The 19,553-nt window shown below is 35.5% G+C and overlaps 1 protein-coding gene across 1 annotated transcript in view; it reads right to left on the bottom strand.

Annotated features, from left to right (window-relative positions):
- Nucleotides 1-299: 299 nt before the first annotated feature.
- LOC120337743 (pre-mRNA-processing-splicing factor 8) overlaps nt 300-19,553 on the bottom strand; it is a 36,966-nt gene continuing 17,712 nt past the window's right edge. Inside the window, exons 23-42 of the mRNA XM_078116731.1 lie at nt 19,329-19,473; nt 18,397-18,644; nt 17,695-17,781; nt 16,900-17,128; nt 16,351-16,486; nt 15,262-15,425; nt 14,622-14,768; nt 14,056-14,216; nt 13,355-13,569; nt 12,500-12,714; nt 11,708-11,855; nt 10,770-10,939; nt 10,147-10,245; nt 8,499-8,692; nt 7,743-7,884; nt 6,857-7,096; nt 6,079-6,218; nt 5,250-5,390; nt 3,357-3,559; nt 300-1,442 (exon numbers count right to left, since the gene is read on the bottom strand). Of these exons, the coding sequence (XP_077972857.1) occupies nt 1,282-1,442; nt 3,357-3,559; nt 5,250-5,390; nt 6,079-6,218; nt 6,857-7,096; nt 7,743-7,884; nt 8,499-8,692; nt 10,147-10,245; nt 10,770-10,939; nt 11,708-11,855; nt 12,500-12,714; nt 13,355-13,569; nt 14,056-14,216; nt 14,622-14,768; nt 15,262-15,425; nt 16,351-16,486; nt 16,900-17,128; nt 17,695-17,781; nt 18,397-18,644; nt 19,329-19,473 (3,385 nt within the window). The 3' untranslated portion in view covers nt 300-1,281. The remainder of the gene's footprint in view (nt 1,443-3,356; nt 3,560-5,249; nt 5,391-6,078; nt 6,219-6,856; nt 7,097-7,742; nt 7,885-8,498; nt 8,693-10,146; nt 10,246-10,769; nt 10,940-11,707; nt 11,856-12,499; nt 12,715-13,354; nt 13,570-14,055; nt 14,217-14,621; nt 14,769-15,261; nt 15,426-16,350; nt 16,487-16,899; nt 17,129-17,694; nt 17,782-18,396; nt 18,645-19,328; nt 19,474-19,553) is intronic.

Genomic DNA, 19,553 nt, shown 5'->3' with positions numbered 1-19,553 from the left:
AAACGTCGCGGCATAACTTAGAATCTCTTGCGGCACACTAGGCATATTGTTTGAGAAACGCCGAGATTCTAGCGAGTAGTTCGGTACGCAAAGTAGAGGGTGTTAGAGATGGGCATTTTATAGGTTTCTAGTAAGTCACAATCGTGTCATAACCCGATGGTTAATATCGGCAACAACAACACGATTTTCTCCAAGGTGTCCTAACCCATGATCTATTTAAACTTTCCTGATTAGCATATGTATCAATAAACACTTCACTATGTAACACAATCCTAATATTGATGTGAATACGACTAAGCCTGTTTACTTTCCGCAAAGGAATTTTATTTTGTGCTCGTTTATTCCACACAATATGTACAAAAAACTACACAATTTGATGACTTGGCACCAGAACATTTTGCAAAATTCGTCCATACAATTGAGAGATTGATAAAAATTTCATATGTTCTCTTGAACACAATTTGAACAGAAATGGGCAAAACTGCATTTCGATGGACAAGGAAACAAATTGTTGGAACACGAAAGTATTCCAAGCAAATAACAGGTACATTGCACAATACAATGTACATATTACTGATAATATCAATAATGCTGGTGTAACTGAAATTCCCGTCTATATGAATCTAACCTAAATACCAGAAACTTCGGTTTGATGTTTAATAACCATGTTCTGTGTGTTCACTTAGTTTTGGTAACTGAGTATGATGTTGCTTTTAAATAATTGGGAAAAATAAGTTGAAAAACTAACTACGGCATTTATAACGCCATAAATCAATGACATTGTCATTTCAAATTTAACCAGCCTTATAAGGAGTGAAAGCCGGATATTTCACTGCAAATGTACAGTATTATTTTGAATACATGATTGTTTGGTCGAGTTTTATCAGGGATGTATTTAAATGAAAATTATTCGTTTCTGGTTATCCCTGCCTATAATAGAAGATTTGATTGATTGGTATTCAAATAGAACATTGCCAAGAATTATGATGGTAAAAAAACTCATAATGGAATCTCTGTAGAAACACGGATACTTACGTTTTGTTACCATAATTTTGAACTTCCTTAAAAAAATGTACTCCACAAAAAAATTTTGAAATATCAATCAATCTTTTAAGTGTATATACATAATCAGGGAATGGTTTGTAGTTTTAACATTTGGGAACACAAAACATACATTTCAGCAGCTTAGTCTCAAATTGAAAAATTGTAAAAAAAAATTATCAAAGTTTTTTCGCAAACAGTATTACCAATGCAGACTTTGAGAGATTTTAACTCAAATATTCATTCGTACATATTTTCTCTATCAGCCATCATTGCGGACCATCCGCCCTCTTCCGCAGAAGCAAAGTTAAGGAAATGCGATGGCCTGTGAATCTCGTGGTAAAATTCCTTGGGATTTGCAAGTTGTAGTTCGTACTTCATGTTGGGATCGTGACGTACACCTGAAAAACACAAATTTATAGAAATGAAAAAAAAAGATTTGTTTTTATACCTATACTATATATACTGTTGATGAATAACTCCTTGATTCAATTTTTGAACAGAATAAGTGAAGTTCATTTTTCAAACCAGTAAAAAAATCAAAGACAAATAAGATAATCAAACTGTTATATTTGGGAAGGAAAGCTGCGGGAAACAAAAAACTGTTATTAAGAAGCGGCACTACACGGTTTGAATATCTAATTAAAAGTTGATGGTTGTAGTTTCGCTGAACAGGTATTGTCGGTGGTTACGGTTTTGTCTGTAACCAAGATCATTAATGTAGGAAGAATGGAAGATACTTTGTTTTCTAAGACCAAAATCTACTTGATCAAGCATATTCTACCAATTTCTTTCACTCTAGTTTGAGTGGTGAGCAGAGATGCCAAACAAATCTTCAAATCACATTAATTAAGATTGATTATACAATTTTTTTTTTATTTAAATAATATTATAGAAACTACCGTCTACCATTGAATCATTTTAGCCTATTTTTCACATTCAATGAAAAAAAAAATTCCACAATCACTAATCAAAAGACTTGAAAATAATAAATATTGACAAATAACTAACATAAACTCCCGATGTTTAAGATTGATAGTTAATGAGATTAAAATAGCATTGATTGAAGGGAAGATTGACATCAGATTATTTTTAAAGCTATTTCGAACTGGGAAAATTAATACATAGACGGTACGCTACAAATTTTTGGCTTTGGCCCCTAATATAATATAATAATTATCAGAAAGCATTGTCTTCAAAATTGACTAGTTTGTTCACAAATTAATTAATATGCATCCATTTTGTTAAAATTTATATTATTATATTTACCGATCAACCTAAGGTCAGTGACGTGTCGCAATTACCACATTATTGAACATTCAGTTAAAATTGGCGCATCCGTAGCACGCCCGACCACAGATTATTTTGACACAATAGCTTTACACTAACATAGCTTATTTATATAATAAACATTTCATCTTTTAGCGATTACATATTTATATTACATGTTTTCAGAAATTTAGTAACAAGACACTACACACTTAATACAGCTTAGAAATAAGGCCTGAAGGCTAGAAATATAACCAAAACCACATACAGCGACGATATATCGCTTAATCCGATCAAAGTCGCGTTGAATAAAAAAGACCGTTGTTGTATAACAGACAGCACTACACCACAGGCTGCATATTTGTGGAAAACGGTCGTTTTGTATGAAACTCTGCACCGTCATTTAGAAAAATGATAACAAAATTATAAATGATTGATTTCCAGAGAATTGTATTTGAGACCATTGAGGTTTTTGGTTGTTTTGTTGGTTAAAATTTACCATATCAAAGGATTGGATTACCATATTAATTCCAAAGGAGAGGAAAGTCGATAAGACAGAATAGTAATAAAGTATGAGTAATGGCACCGCAGACGCATGTTTGTGGAAATATTTGTGGAAATCAGATAAAACGTAATTTTAAATTATTAGTAAGATCCATTTTCAGGATTATATAAGTCAAAATACTGTTTTTTTAAAAAAATTGTCCTTTTTTGCAAAAAGTTTATTCATAACAAATTTGACTTTAGTCCAAATTTATCATAGATTTTGTTTATTCATTCAGTGACTTCACCCAAATTTGAGTTTTAATCATTTATTCTATTCATTCTTAGTGACCCTGATTTTATGTATATGTCTATAGGCTATAGTGGACATTTTCCTGGTAAAGTTTGTCTGCAAACATTCCAAACTAAATCGTTTGCTTCTACCCGTTTGTGCATGTATTACTACAATTATGCCTGATCGCCCCTCACTAATCCAGAGTCTTCGGACCAGAAAAATCACAAACAAAAAGACAGCAAAAATAAATAAATAAAAATGCACTCACCCATGAAGTTATAATTCCATGACGATTGTGCAGGAACCATGAAAAATCCGAGGAATCTATCAGATAGAAGCATTTGAACTCTTTCATAGTGAGATGGAAGATATCCTTTCGGATTGTTTCCTTTATCAGTATTTTGTCTTCCCCATTCATAACCACTTGGTGTCAGCTTATAGGCAGTGAGAGAGCATGAGCCCGGAGTGAAACTGAAGAAAATTGAACAATTTTATTATGTTATGTCACATATAGGATACATACACACAGTGCTGGAAGCGAGGTTCAAAATAACAAGAACAGGATTTCTTTTGTATCAAACTCACTAACAACAGATTTCCTAATTTCAGAAAATGTGTGGGCGCTCCAGATATGTTTGTACCAATATGGAGGTAACTAATTTTGTTTGCCTACTTTACATCAAGTTGTGTAGGAGGACGGAAACCTATATTCACTTGGCCAACACAGACAGTCACCAAACTCGTAATAGAACTTAACCCTTTTTTTCCGCTGTATACAATCGACTTTTTGTACCATTTTATAATATGTAATGACCAGTTAACCAAACGTACAAGGAACACGCCCAATATCTCTTTAAAAAGCTTATTTTCGCGTCTTCCTACTAAAACGCGTCCAAATGACGTAGGCACAAACAGTTCGACCCTACACCGGTAAGAAGAGAGGAATTTTCAAAAAATTTTGAGAGAACATTCACACTCTTATCGCTTCGATGAACACGTGTTACAAAGAAACGAAATTCCAAGCGCTCTTCTGAAAGAGCGTTACGTCACCTTTGCAGAAAAACCAGACTCAGCTTCGCAAGCGAAACGCGAAATAATCAATGATATGTGAGAGCATGTCCACGATAGCTGTCTGGAATCTTTGATTGTTTATTATGTGCGCGAAATTGTTTCCCGCTCGTTCAAATGACTTATTTTTGAAGTAATGACAAATACTTTCGTGTATCTCTAAGCTTTGAAATACCTACATAAATAAAATTCACTTAGTAGTAAAATAAAAAATTTACAAAAAAAAAAATGTTGACAGATCAAGCACGGATCATAGTTGGATGCTCAAAATGATTTAGTTAGTGCGGAATACTTCACAAAACATGAACATAAACGTAAAATAGTCCGAAAATAACTATTATGACCAAGGATGGTAATACGAATATATTCGTCATACGGAACAAAAGAGTTGAATGAGGAAAATCGGAATAAAATTATGGTCTAACCCTAACAAGTTACACACACTACGGGAGTACCAATGTCAGAATGTGAGCTACATTAACACGACAGTCATAACTGCAGCAAAATACAAAAACTGGTTCGACCCTGAATCCTATCATTGCACATATACAAAATATAAGCAATGGGAAATGTAAATTAATAAGTAAAATGTGATTGTGAAAAATCAACAAGAATAATTATTAATCACAAATATTCGAAAAAAATTGGCACATTCGCCAGTTGTTAAATAAATCTGATTAGCGGTATTTACAAGAGAACCATGCTTCAAATATATCGACATGAAAATCCTGACTATATATATTAATATTCACTGCTAGTATGATGAGGACTTTACTGAGCAATGAGTTCGATGTAAAGATCAACATGCAAACATGCAAATAAAAAGTGTTTTTATTCAATTCAAACAAAAGACACACTTTTTGAAATATCAGGTTCTCAAAAGTCAAAATTAAGTCTTTTAGCGACTTTTACCCTTTAAAATTTTGAAATTGATGGGTTCATTAGTTGCAAAAAAAAGCAATTTTTTTACAACAAAGAAAACCACTACTTCAACAACAATAATATAGCAAAACAATCCATGGGCCACTTAGTGTCCAGAAAAAAAAAGTAGATTAAACAACTAAAGAAGTATTTATATAGTAATACAAGGTACCTGCACGTTATGATGATTGTCTTCTCGCCGTCCCAAGTAACATTGTCAGCCATGATTTTAGCGTGAGTTGTCACATCTTGTGGTGAAAGCTGAGGAGATTCGTTAGGTTGAGTGTGAACCCATCCTAAAGGTTCAAGTTCCCTGTAAATAGAAATATATTGAGTGGGTAATTTCAAATCACAAAGTTCTGAGTCAAAAAACACTCAGAGAGGAGCCTCGTTTAGTGTGATAACACAGCATAAAAAATATTCTTGTTGCTCAGAAAGATATCAACGCGGAGGATGATGTCGTTTTTGTGTGATGGCCAAACGTATATAAAACCAAATTTCAACTTTGTTGATGATATCTGCAGTATGCAACCGCAACGATGGTTTGCAAAATCAAGCAATGCAGTTTGAGGACGTATGGTTTTAGGCCAGGGGTGTGCAACCTTGAATACAGGAGGGCCAGATACAAATAAATGGATGGAACTGGGGGCCACACCCACACCTTTGTTTAACTTAGGCTCTCTAGTAGTTGCAGACGCAAAAATGTTGGTTATTGATCTTATGGCGTGGGTTGTTCGCTTCGCCCAAGCTAGCTGTTAATAAAGCATTGTTACGTCACGGGCATAGACAAAAAAATTTGATGCCGGTATAAGCTTGAATTACTTGCGTGTACCAGATTTAAACTAAATTAAAAACTCGATTTGCGGGTCGCTGGTTTCTCTTTGCGGGTCACATTTGGCCCACGGCCCGATGTTGCCTACCCCTAGTTTTGGCCATTATTTTATCATCCGAATACAAAACATAAAAAGAAGTTTCTGAATTCAAACATTCTGAAGTCATACCTCAAATATTCATGTTGTGGGAGTTGGTTTGGCAAATGAACAGTTTGGTGAGTTCCCCACTGTGGTACCATGACAATGCATCTGATCTCTTTCACTTGGGGATTATCTGCTGGACTTATGCCGAACAGATATCCAGATATCTGAAATACAACGTTAATTCAAACTTAGATACACAAAAAAAATTTAAAAAGCTTTCGATTTTAAACTTTTATGAATTTTGTAATAGAGATGAATTTGTGGAGTTATATATGGCTCACATAACTCGACATTTTTAAGGTGACTTCTTACTTTCTTACATTCCTTTCGCTCGGAACAAAGCTCTCTATAAGGGACTGATAAGATTAAAATTAGCAACTATATTTTGGAAGAAACAGGAATCTTCGTGAGTGAGGTGGTGGGTCTAACTAGATCGCCACTAGATTCCAGTTCTTCCAAAAATAGTGGCACCTACATAATAACATCAGCTTGTACAGACCCTTCTTTGAAGCAGATACATTAGAACGTTGTATAAAAAAATAAAAAATAATGACAAAATACCCCAAAGGCACAATGCGGGCTTTAACCGAAAGTGCGAAACTGAGAAAAATTTCTTTGGGGGAAAAGGTAAAATATTTTATATTATGAGTGTAACGTTTTATTCAAATACTTTGGTAAATATTGCTTCAAACTTTGATACCAGCAATATTTTTTATTTTTCATTCAAAAATTTTAACATTTGTCATTCCAACCAACCCTTGTCGTGAACATACAACAAAATATTTTGAACTCGACAACGAACCTGCGCTCGGAGATCAGAAATGCAGATGAACTTTTTCAGAATATTTTTCGGCAGAATATAAGTGAATCCAGTTTCTCTAATGTCATCAGAAGATACATAGATATGGTTTGTTCTCAGATGTAGATTAGTTGCAGAAATCGCACGGACTCTCCACTCAGTTTTGGAAGAGAATGTCTGCGTCTCGTAGTTCGATGTTGTCGAAGTGATGATTTCATCTCCATGTTTGTTGACAGTACGAGTCTGGAAAAATGGTGGTGGGAAGATTAGAAAAGAAATGCATAAGAACAGAAAAAATATGGACGCTCCAGAAGTATATGTGCCAAAATGGAAACTAATTTTGTTCGCCTACTTTACATCAAGTTGGTAAAGGGACTGAAACCTATGGGCAGGGGGTATATTCACTTGGCCAAAACAGACGGTCCCTGAACTCAAGATAGAACTAAATTATAGCCTAACCCTAACCTGACACACATACTACGGGAGTACAGAAATATTTATAGCGCATACATAGGCGCACATGCACATACACATATCTCGGCGGCATCAGCCGTTAGCGCATCGTGCTAAAGGTTTGGAACACACTTGCCATTGCACATCTGATTACCTCATGTGGTTTCGCAAATTGAATTTCTTGCCGTCAATTGAATGCGAGAGTATAGCTAACTCTCCACATGCCAGATATGAACTGGTAACCAGACAAGAAGTCGTGGTTCGACATACAATTGAGACGACTCTCATCTATGTATTTGCCATTGAACTCAGATCTCGTATATGTGTGCATGGGAAAACCCCTGATTTTATCAATCACCATAGATCCCTCGCCCCTTTGATCAAAATTAAAAAAACAGCTAATTTGCTAAAAATGTATTATTCAAAACTTAATTACCTGAGTAGCAGTCAATTGTGATTGTTCTTTAGTTTGTTTCTCAATTTCTGCAATCTGTTGTCGTTGTTGCGATGGAGCACTGATCTCCATACCAAGAATAATATCACGAATCTCAGACTGGGTGAGGGATGCCACATTTACACTAGAAAAAAAGTATTAAGAATTGGATCACTAGCTAAAATTTAATGGAGGAGTACAGAAAATTGTTCGCAAAAATTAAAATTGGTATGAAGTGTTTAATTTTGAAATTCCATTGTAATACTAATCCTCAATAATTCTAAAAAGGAGACAAACCATATGCTGAGGGCTGAGCTTGATCAGTGATGTTATCAGTTACAAGTGACTTATCGTGAACCACAGGGGGCAGAGCCAGAATTTTTTCAACAGGAGGAGAATACGCTGGAATTAAAACAGAGCGCCAAAGGTACAAGGTTCAGTTTGAAACTAATCACTGACCCTTCCCTGTGTTCGACGATAATTACATCGCAATAAACGCTCTTCAGTCATACAAAAGTCAGCTATTGGGTATTTGCAGGAGGGAAATGAATGCAACAGCCTTTTCGTGAATTTTGTAAGCCTAGGATCACCCTCGCACATTCCCCAGTTTGCTGCGCCCCTGATGACCAACCAGATATGAAGGTGAAGTGACTATGTACTATCTTGAGTTGGGCTCATTCCTGTTGGTGTATTTCTCGGGTTATTGTTACGAGTATTCGGTAATTATACATCTATATGTTAAAAGTTCTTAAAACACACTTGTTTTTCTTTCCGTAATCAGCCAAGATCAAATCTTTCAGAGCAACTTCTACTTTGATCCATTCATCGAATCCGAGAGAGGGCCACATATGATGAGGTTCTGTGATCGTTGTTTTGTCAGGTTTCAAAATGACTTTGGTTCGATCGGGATTAACATGAAGAGCTCGTAGAATCAGAATCAAACGAGAAAACGCCTGAGGAATAAAACCGCTGAATAAGTAAAGTTTTTATATTCGCAGATGTTCGGTTTTTGACAGATATAGAAAGTCCGAGGTAGTATACTCAGAAACTTCTAAAATTAGTCTAAGAAATTATTCAATAAATTAACTAAAAATGTCTTTTAACCTAATCCTCCCGGTCTGACGCATGCGCGACGTTTCAGACGTTTTGCAATGCTGTGTGTATACCATGAGGTCTGGAATGTTTGTTATGGTCTTGCTTGAAAGGAAATCTTATTCCCCACACAACGATATGAGAATGAACCTTATATGACATTTAGAAGTGATAAAATTTCGCTTACATATCACGCGTGTACTTCCTGCTGCGATATAAAAACGTCGCACAACAAGAAAATGATTCCATAAACCTTGGCGTTGCGCGCTAACCAATAACAAAAGCTAGTATGATAAGGTCTTATTTTGAAGGTCATTTTATATGCTACATAACATAGGAGAGTGGACATATCACAACGTCAGGAAGTTATAAAAATATCGAGTCGTTTGATCGCAGCTGCCTCACCGAAAAAAAGTTAGGCGTTTTATCTCGCAAATTCTCCTTGTCTGACGATTATAAGCTTTTATGATTCATAATAAATGTTTTATTATGACTCACAAAAGCTTTCAACGCGATAAAGCACAAACAAACAACCGATCGATCTATCAAGCTTAGCCTGGCCTGATTCGATGTGGTGACTTCTCAAACTGAAAATTTCCAAAACGATTGAACGACGCGCGCTATGGAAAAGCGTTTAGTATCATATGAAAGAGAAAACCAATGTGCAGTCAACTGTATAGTCACATTTCAGCTTTACAATAGCTATAGACGTCCAACAGCTGATAGAATGAGAGAGTGTAAATATTTTTGTTATTTTTTGACGTTACGAGAGACCTCTTGAAAGAGGTGTTTTAGTTTACGGTCCTCCAGTGACATCTAGCGTATAGTACTCTAAAATATCTTTCCAATGGTATATAATTATTGTATATTGGGTAAATTTTGGGGGTCGTATGACATTAGAAAAAATGGGTATTCAAAATTGGGCTCGATTGGGCGTCTAAAACAGGTTTTAATGGAGGTTAGGGTTCAATTTTGTCTGCATGGAATATTCTATGGAATAAAATAAAAGGGGAATTTTCTGGGTGTAATATTTCTAAAACCGTTATCTCATATCTTTAGTCTGAAAAAGACTCTAGGCATGCATTTGCACTTCTAGCTACTAAAACTACAAAACTTGATGACATAATGGGTAAAATGGCAAGCTTCTTCAAACCATTAGACGAAACAGCGTTCAAATTATAAATCTCTAAATTATTGAATCTGATGGAGCCTATGCCCAAGAAGCCCAGCTTGGAGAGAACTTCAAATGATAACAAAACACTGTTAATAAATTATAATTAACTACAATTTGATTGTTGGCTGTTATAATACTCACAGTATATGAAGAAATAGTCTTCAACCAATCGTCGTAAAGATTGAACAAAACCATCTGAGGTTCTGTTGCTTTCAGAATCAAATCTCCAAGTTTCTCAACCTGAAACACAAAGTTTAGTTTCCATCAAAAATTATGACATCAATAACAACTGTAAAAATTCTAAGAGTTGGACTTTGAAGATTGACCCTGACACAATAAAAAACATGTCGACTAGAGACTTTACAGGCTTGTGGCTATCTATCGGACTCCGTTATGTGTGGTAAACTCAGTGACAAATCATTATTTTAATGAAAATTTATAGTTCGGATTCTAGTCTTTATACTTCTGGTTCTCTTTCGTTTAAAATTCTTCATAACCCAATCCAGAAGCGTAACCATGGGGGGGTTGACATTGTAAAAAGGGGGCATTTTCCCCGTATCACACTTAGCAATTTCTCGTAGCCTCAAACACTTTTTAGAACGTAGAGCCTCATAAAAACCCACATTTTCTGGCCCGCTAACTAATGCGGTCTGATTTGGCAATTAGAAATTTCAGACCCCCCCCCCCACCTTTGAAAATCCCTGGCTGACAAATACAATAAAAATCATTAGAGATCACCAAAAATGAAATTATAATACACCCACCTTCAAGCAAGCTTGGAAAGGCAATTGTAGTTCGCTTCCTTTGATGACAATATTTGGGAAATCAAGTAAATGAACTTCTAACGGATCCAACATTCCTTTTCTTGTGACAATGATTTGCTTTGGCTGTTCTTCAACAGGGAGAGACCGAATCAAGGCCGCGACTTCTTCAGCTGTTAACGAGAGTAGGATTTTCAAGAAAAACATGATTTGGCCCAAACAAGCACCGATTAATATACTTTCATGGAAAGACTGGAGTTTTCGGTTATTAGACATAGTCTACCCAATTTCATTCACTGGAAAGTTGCTTGACGCGGGGATTGGACCTGAGATCTGGCAACACCACTATCTTTACAATGTGCTGAAGATCAATTCCACTAAACTTTAATTTACTCGTGCATGATTGCCACCAGGTAAACTCATGTTGATAATAAATGAAGCACAACCGGTGTTAGCAAAACGATGTAACTTGCCGACGTTTCGAATTTCTATACAGAAAAACTTCATCAGCGCATGATATGGAAAGGACACAGGTGGATATATATAGATCAAAAAAAGGAAAAATATGAAAAAATTATCATGGCGTCAACTCTAATCTAAAAGGATGATGATAAGATAATATTTATAAAGAAACAAATTAGCGCAAGTTCAAACAAAAATATACTCACTGGCACATAATTTAATCCGGGCCTCATAAATGTTTGGGTCCGTTGTGAAGTTCTGTTTAAAATTTAATGGCCACCACCTCACCTAGGGTCTGATAAATTTGTGCGAGCTACTGTGACAAACCAGTTAAGATTGCAGTTTGTGCCTGTCCAAGGCAAAGATGTGAGTAAAATAGAAAATAGGCATCTTGTTTCCATGAGACATTTTCAAGCAATCTCACTGAAGCATTAGTTACCAGATTTTGAATAATTTCTGTAAAAATTAATTTTACTGACCCGTTTTCCATTTTGCCAACTGTCCAAGACGCTTCTGTCCTGCCCATACGGAAGTGTGAATAATCTTCAAGAACAATTGACCGGTTCTTGGATTGAATATAAAGATGGCTCCATTGATTGGCTTAGTTGTCAAGTTTCCTTCAAATGTCTGAGAGAATGATAAATAATTTTAAACAGCTATGAACTACTCCATTACAATGATATCAGCTATTGAAAATAGGCTCGTATGATTTCTATTGAATCTTTTGCACCACTCAATAAGTTACTCACAATTTCCACCCTGTAAGCCTATTGCTTGCATCTTATATTATAGTATTATTTGCCACAAAATTGTATATCTATCTGGACCAGAGTACATCAAGCACTCTAGTAACCAGGGTTGGGAGATGGTTTGAATTAAGATAAAAAATTAAATAAAAAAAATGAATTTAGATGATTAGGGACTGAAGCCCCAATATTCATGCTAGCCCCAGTTCCAAAAAACGTTGAGATTTCATGGCTCCCATTCCTCTGCCCTGAGACTGTATCTGCATTCATTATGAATTACAGGTATGATAAAAAAAAATTATACATATAGCAAGGATTTAACAAAAACAGGATTTAACAAAAACAACTTAAAAATATTAAGATAACATAAAAGATGTGTTCTGAGGAAAATATGGCTGTGGCTATATATATGATTTATTGCCAATCAATGTATATTCAAACTAAAAAGAGTAGAAGTGGATCTTAACCAAGAAAAGTGGCATTAGACCCTGTTTCGAGATTTCATAAGAAAGAATCAAAACAAACCTTATGAATGGTGACTCTGTAGACATTAGTGTCATCAACGAACCAGATAATTTGGTTGCTGAACAATTCTCCGTAGTTTTGTGACGATAAGTAAGGTTCTGTAGGTTCGCTGGAATACAGTTGCAAACCTTTACGAATTCGTTCACGAAGTACGTACAATGCTGGATTGGCTTTCATGATCTTACCCATCGCTTGTTGAATGAGTGGTTTGCAACCTGAATCAGAAAATACAAGAAAACTGAAATTAAGGAATCACAATAATATTAAATAATAGAACAATTTGCTCTCCAATACAGAGGTGAAGAATAGTCCAGTGTTTCCCAACTGGGGAGATTTTTTTTTTTTTTTTTGAAGAAATGACACACATTTATGCACATATCATACAGAGTTATGTACCAGCATTACAAAGCTTGAGAATGCTTATTAAATCGATAGTTCTGTTCATATCACTATTAATACAGTGGTTCGCAAACTTTTTACACCACGCCCCCTTTTTAAAATTTGTCTCACGCCCCACTCTAAAATTAACTAGCTAACAATAAGCTATAAATAACAGATAGTAAGGTGAGAGTATGTATTACTCAAAAACACATCAAAAATACGAGGATAAAGAAATAAATGAGCAAAATTTTATTATCGTATTTTTATTAGTGTTCTTTCTGGCTGACAAAATAAGAAATGTAAATATCCAAAATAAAATGGGCATGATCAATTCAAACAAATATTTTTATTTTTAATTAGCTTCACCGTTTAAAAACCACTGATTTAATATCTCTAACTACAACTCGACTTCAACTTCCAATTCTAATAAATTCGATCTCAACTCAATCTTCAACACACAAATAATAAACAAACCTGGAAACCAGTTTCCATAAGCACTATGTAGATTGTACGCCAAGTCAATTGCGATCAGAAGTCCAGTAGGAGAAGGATAAATACTCATGTTATCTGTCGTATAGTCAAGGAATTTAGCCCGAGCGTAACGTTCAACATCATGGCTGTCGTAATCTCCCCAACGTAGCTGAATATCCAACCAATACTTCTGTGTGGAAGTGCTGTCCATCATGTCTCTGTTTATAGTGTTGAATGATTAGAAAAAAGCATGCACCACATGATGATCGAAAAAATCAGAATTATGAATTTCACAATTTATTCAACGAAAATAAAAAAAATTTATTTGTTTATGTATGATTGTACCCAAAAGTTTCAGTAATTTAGGAGGCTTTGCACAAAAGTTGTGTCCTCTGTAGAGCAGCGGTTCTCAATGGTGGGGCGTGTGCACCACAAGGGGTCGTAGACAATTATTGAGGGGGCGTGAAGCAAATTAAAAAAATAAAAATATTTGTTAGATTTGATCTTACCCGCCTTATTTTGGATATTTGCATTCCAAAACTTTTCATTGACAAGTGAGAATTGACAAATTCTAAAAAGGGGGCGTGGCCCAAAAAGTTTGAGAACCGCTGCTCTAGAATATGTTCCAAATGACCTGGGTTCTGTTGTATTTGGGTCACCCTATAAAAAGACCCCAAAAGGCACAGTCTGACAGAACAACTTACTTAGAATCAGCCAGAAGAGAAGGTTTAGAAACATTCCATTTGTAAGCAGCAAATAACAGAATATCAGCACAAGAACTGTTCATTTTGTATGATTTCCTGGGATGGATTGTTTCTTTCTGCACTGTCTCAATTTCAAGGGCATCAAGTTCTTGATCAAAAACCTGAGAAAAATAGAGATTTATTATTAAAATTCAACGTGAACACGGCTGCTCTGCAACAGAAGTAACTATGTCACCACTTCAAGTTTGACATAGCATGACGTCTTAATTTTTCTCAAAACAAGGCTCTCACCAAGCGGTGATTGAGCAAAAACTAATTCAATTTGTCAAAGCTCCATACACAAATTGGTTTTGGTGCCGCATGCTTGAAGACTTGACATTGCATTTGACACAAATCCTGTGGCGAATATCAATGCCCGAGATCTGCATCAACAATCCAAAATGATGAGTACAAAAGGCAAATAAAAGTCGTCGCTCGCATAATTTAAATTTACATAAAACCTCAAAACAAAATTTATTGGGAATTGTTTGAAAATTAAAATATAATCTGAAGTTGCATTAGCATACCTGACACAAGTCCATCACAACACTCTCATGTACTTTCTGCCACAAGTGAGCTCTGAAGATTTGGATGAGAGAGATCTTTAATGTTGGGATCTTTCCATGCATGAAAATTCCTGTCAAATCCAACTGGACTTGGAAACCAACATAAACCTGAAAAGTGAATTTTTGTTGTGTAACAAATTGCTGTGTTTTGATTAAGAAATGAACTCAGAACTGCTCTGGGTCAAAGTGAAAAATTTTGTTAACAGGTTATTTTCGTGATGGCTAGAGTCAAAGTTGAATTTCCCTAACTCTACGGTCTTGTACATTATGATCATCATATGGGAATTTAATTATAAAATTTTTCTACCCCAATTGTAGTGTTTGGAATCGCATTCTTAAATTTCAAAGTTAAGACAAATTTTGGAATTCTGATGTTTAAAACCAAGATTAGGATAAGTAATTTAGATTTTTTTGGAATCAAAATTTTTCAAGCAGAACATAAAAAGTCTCGCAAATGTCGGTTTTACTAGTCATGTTTGTTTTCAAATTGTCAAATTTAGCGGAGATTGCTGGCAACCTGGAGACAAGAATTGCCGGTTCAGACGATTCGAGACTGGCTCTACTTCAGGGGCCATTTTTTCAGCACAAATACTCGACTTACATTGGCACGGTTAATCGTAGGTGACCACCATAAAGTGAAACGCCTGTTGGGAATTTGATTCAAACCAGATCTCTGAGCGTTTGTTAGTTTCTTATATTTCATGGATTCTTCAAATCCACTTGCTTTCTCCCAGAATAAACCTTCCCATGTTGGGAAATATGTTCCTGTAGTGAACAGAAGAGTTCAAAGTTACTGACTGTAAAAGTTGCAACATTGTGTATATGAATCGAGTTACCTCTTAGAGTAGAAGGCCCCACTAACATGAATAAATGACGTTTTTACCAATAAAATTCCTACTTTCATGATAAGCCAAAATCCTGGATATTTATGAACAGCAAAATCATATACATCTATATTACTTGAAATTGAATGAAATTGGGCCAAACAAGGCCAAATCCGCGTATATTACAAAACACAAGTCCGAACAAATGTGGAATACTTTTACAATTGGTGGTGGACTGTGCTAAATGTTCTAAACATCCTTGCTATCATGCCTCTGATTAAATTAGCTGGGTTTGTAGGTTTGAATCCCAAGGGAGACACCCATGTGCCGGAGCATTGCTTTGTCATTGAGCATTGTCACAGTGAATTGTCAAAAACAATCTAGGAAACGATCCATATGTCAACTTTTGTGTCCAAAATGTGGGAATTCACTCCCAGGCATATGGTGTTCTTCATTTATTGCATATTCCACATTGGGGATCACATTAAATAAAACAGTAAATGAACAGTAAACATCAATAATCCACTATGCTCTGGTAAAACACTTCGTGCTACTTATTGTTAACTTGTGTGTTCTCATTTACATTTTATCCAGATGATTGTCATCCTGAGACTGTACTTTAATTCTATTCTCACTCTTTAACTGACCAATGACAGCACAGCATGATGGTAGAGCATTGTGGGTAAAACCACTGAAGCATGCTTCCTGGGTATAAATACTGTCATGCTGGTCTCCAGAGGTCATTCAGTACTTTGGCGTAGCAGAGGCAACATGTGTCTTATGTCTAACTTTATATTCTGTTATTTAGTATTGTTTGTGTTCAATAAAACATTAATTTATACCAATAAACACTTATCATACTTTACCTCTAAACAAAGTATGTTCTAGAATCCCCTCTACACCACCAAGTGCCTGAATCATATCGGTTCGATAATTATTTAAATTCCACAATTTTCCGTCGTGACGTTGATGAGTCCACCAGAAAGGATTTTGCTTCAAGACCTGAAATAGGGAGAGATTTATTCAAGGTTTCCGCTATAAGTAATAAAGTATGAAATTACAAACTATCTTATTGACATTTAAGGATAAGATAATTAAAAGATAAAAGATACTTTGATATTGTCTATTGACTAGCTAAAACTGCTTCAATTCATGAAACAAACGGAATTTATCGCTGCATAATGTACTTAAGTACTTTCTGGTGCATTTGGCAAAAAGTGAACCAAACTCAAACTTTGCTCAGAGGTCAGTCTCCTGTTTTTCCGATTGAATGTGCATGATTTTTTTTTTAAATACAATATTGAAAATTTTTTTTTTTCAATTCTCTATTTTGTATACGATTAGACACCAATTGTTAAAAAATAGCACTTAAATCAATAATGTATACGCTATCTATAATAAAGTCACCCCCATACCTGATATTGCTTGAAATCAGTCCTTACTCTCCATCCTTTGTCATATGCAAGTGTGTGACGATCTTTCTGAAACAAAGTATTAATACGTGGAATACCACGATCCCACGAGTCCTCTAAATCTTCGAGAGTTAAACGTCGATTCTGAGCATTTGCTTCTTGTCGTTTGAGTGCGTACTCAGCCCACACTCTCTGTGAGTCAATAAATTCACTCTCCCATGGCATGATGTACCTAGAACCAATGAGAAATATAATATATCAGTAACTCAAGTGTTTGCTGTGCACTAAAAAAATATATTTCTGTAATGTTTCATCTGATCAAGTCAGATAAGTTATATCATGAAAAGCGATGCATGTGCTTATATAAATATTCATTCATGGCATGATGTACCTAAAACGAATATTGAGGTAAAATCGTGCTGGATTGACAAGATGCTCCATAACGAGATGTTCATAACTACATTGGGAGTTATTAAATTATCGTATTAAGAACTATCAACCTGCTACCGCATAGGAAAACCTAACCGCCACAAACAATATGTAATTATAAATGACTAACATTTCCTTCAAAAAAAATATATACAACAGAAAACACAATAGCATGATTGTTTGAACGCTGGAAGATTTTTTTACCAAAAAATTCGTTATTAATTTTGAACTTTATTTTTTCATGCAAAAAAGGCATCCCTAAGGTCAACAATGCTCAAATAAAAGTGGAACATCATTCCCAGACTGTTAATTTACAATTTTTTCGACGAGCTTCTATTGAAAAAATCAAAAAATTTCACTACAATATACCTGTACAAGTTAGGAATCAACTGGTCTTCATCGTGACTCATACCAGATCGAAAATGGGTGATGCCAACATCAGTTTGTTTTGACCATCTGCAGAACAAAACGTATAAGTTAGATATGTAATATAAAGTAGCAGTTTTCAAACTTTTGGTTTTTAGGTTTCTCACACGAAGCCCTGGTGCTCCGTATGTGTCTGGAACACTTTGAGAACCTATGAGATAGTATTGGACCAAACAAGTTAAAAATTTCGGGCTCCATGCCCAACACATCACTCGTATTCGCGGTGATTAATAATCCGTTCTATTAACACAAGGCTACTCTTGTTATAATCATTAATTGTTTTACCAGTTATTTAGTCTGTTAACATCTTTATATCGGTTGCATAAAAAACCCCACTGTCTCACAAGTACGTCCCTTGCCATGAGGACAGCAATAATTAAATTTTTTTTTATGATGGAATTTTGTGTGGGGTGAGAAAAATAGATTACTACATGGATACTGGCAACAAGTCGTAGAAGATAATAAAAGGAGCATATCCACAATGAAACCATTGAGCACTTCTGGAAATTCATGCACATTATTCTTTTTACAGATCGGAAAAAGTCCAAGAAAACTAGGAAAAATGAAAAAAGGCATAACAACTTTTGTTTATAACTTAGAATCAAATTACCCATGTTAGGAAGGAGTAAACGGAGAAAACCTCACCTCAAGTCAGACTGTGGTATCAATACATGCCCCATGGACAACATTCCGAGACCTCCCAATTCTTTTGGTGTGTAGAACACAACGGGAGGAAATCTACTCGGCATTTTTGAGTTGAGGCCGATCTTGATTCGAGTTTGAATTTTGTTCTCACATTTGACGAGTAGGTCGAGGAGTTCTTGAGTGTTTACGACAGATTCACGGAAGTACGTCATCAATCCAATGAGAGCAGTGTTCCATTTGTTTACAATCTACGAAGTTATACAGGTAAGATGTTTGAATTATTATGAATACGGGACTCCCAATGGCTCAGGCAATTCTGGCAATACTCAACAATTTTAACTAATTTCTATAGAAACTTGCAATTCAAGCACTGAGAGTAAATAGCCTTCATTACGTCAAAGACCAGGATTGACAGTGGGCTAGGCAGCTTGATATCTCTGCGCCAGCTGGCATAGGATAATCTACAATAGGGCTACTCAACTATTTTTATCGAAGATCCGCAAACAAAACTTATTTGGGTCCAGTCTTTCCAGAATTTATATTTAGGCATCCCTAAAAGCACACTTCCTCGACCGGCTAATGATTATTAGCTAATCAAAATTGCTTATTATAGTGTTTTAGTTTTTTTCATATATATTCAAAACTATAAAAGTCATTTTATAAAAGGAAATGTCAAAAGTCGGGCTAATGTTCTAAAATAAAGAATTGGGTGCGGCCCGAATCTTGTACTCAAAAGGTCCGGATTCGGACCGGGGTTCGCCAGTTGAGTAGCCCTGATCTACAATATGAAAATTCAAATGTACTTCTGTTCAAACTGACGACTCTCGAAATGTTGAACCCAACCATCTTTGAGGATTTTAAAGATAAGACCAGCCTCTAGTTAAAACTCTGTACACTGCCTCCTACTATACCTCAAATAAACCAGCACTTACCTTAGTAAATGTAGTTGAACCAGAAGCCATGAGAATTTGTCTAACTCTGTTGTGGAATCTTTGCATCGATTCATCGTCAACTCTCAAGAAACATTGAGCAGTTCGTTCTTTTGTGATTTCATTCTGAAGATTCCAAACACCGTCCCTGGAAAAATATCAACGTTTTATTGAGAGACAAGGAACAATGCACGAATATAGGAACATGAGCCATTCGAGCCTAGGCAA

Source organism: Styela clava, chromosome 1 (genome assembly GCF_964204865.1).
Source record: "Styela clava chromosome 1, kaStyClav1.hap1.2, whole genome shotgun sequence".
NCBI lineage: Eukaryota > Metazoa > Chordata > Ascidiacea > Stolidobranchia > Styelidae > Styela > Styela clava.
The sequence above is the reverse complement of the archived record's forward strand: the minus strand, read 5'-3'. Positions and strand labels throughout refer to the sequence as shown.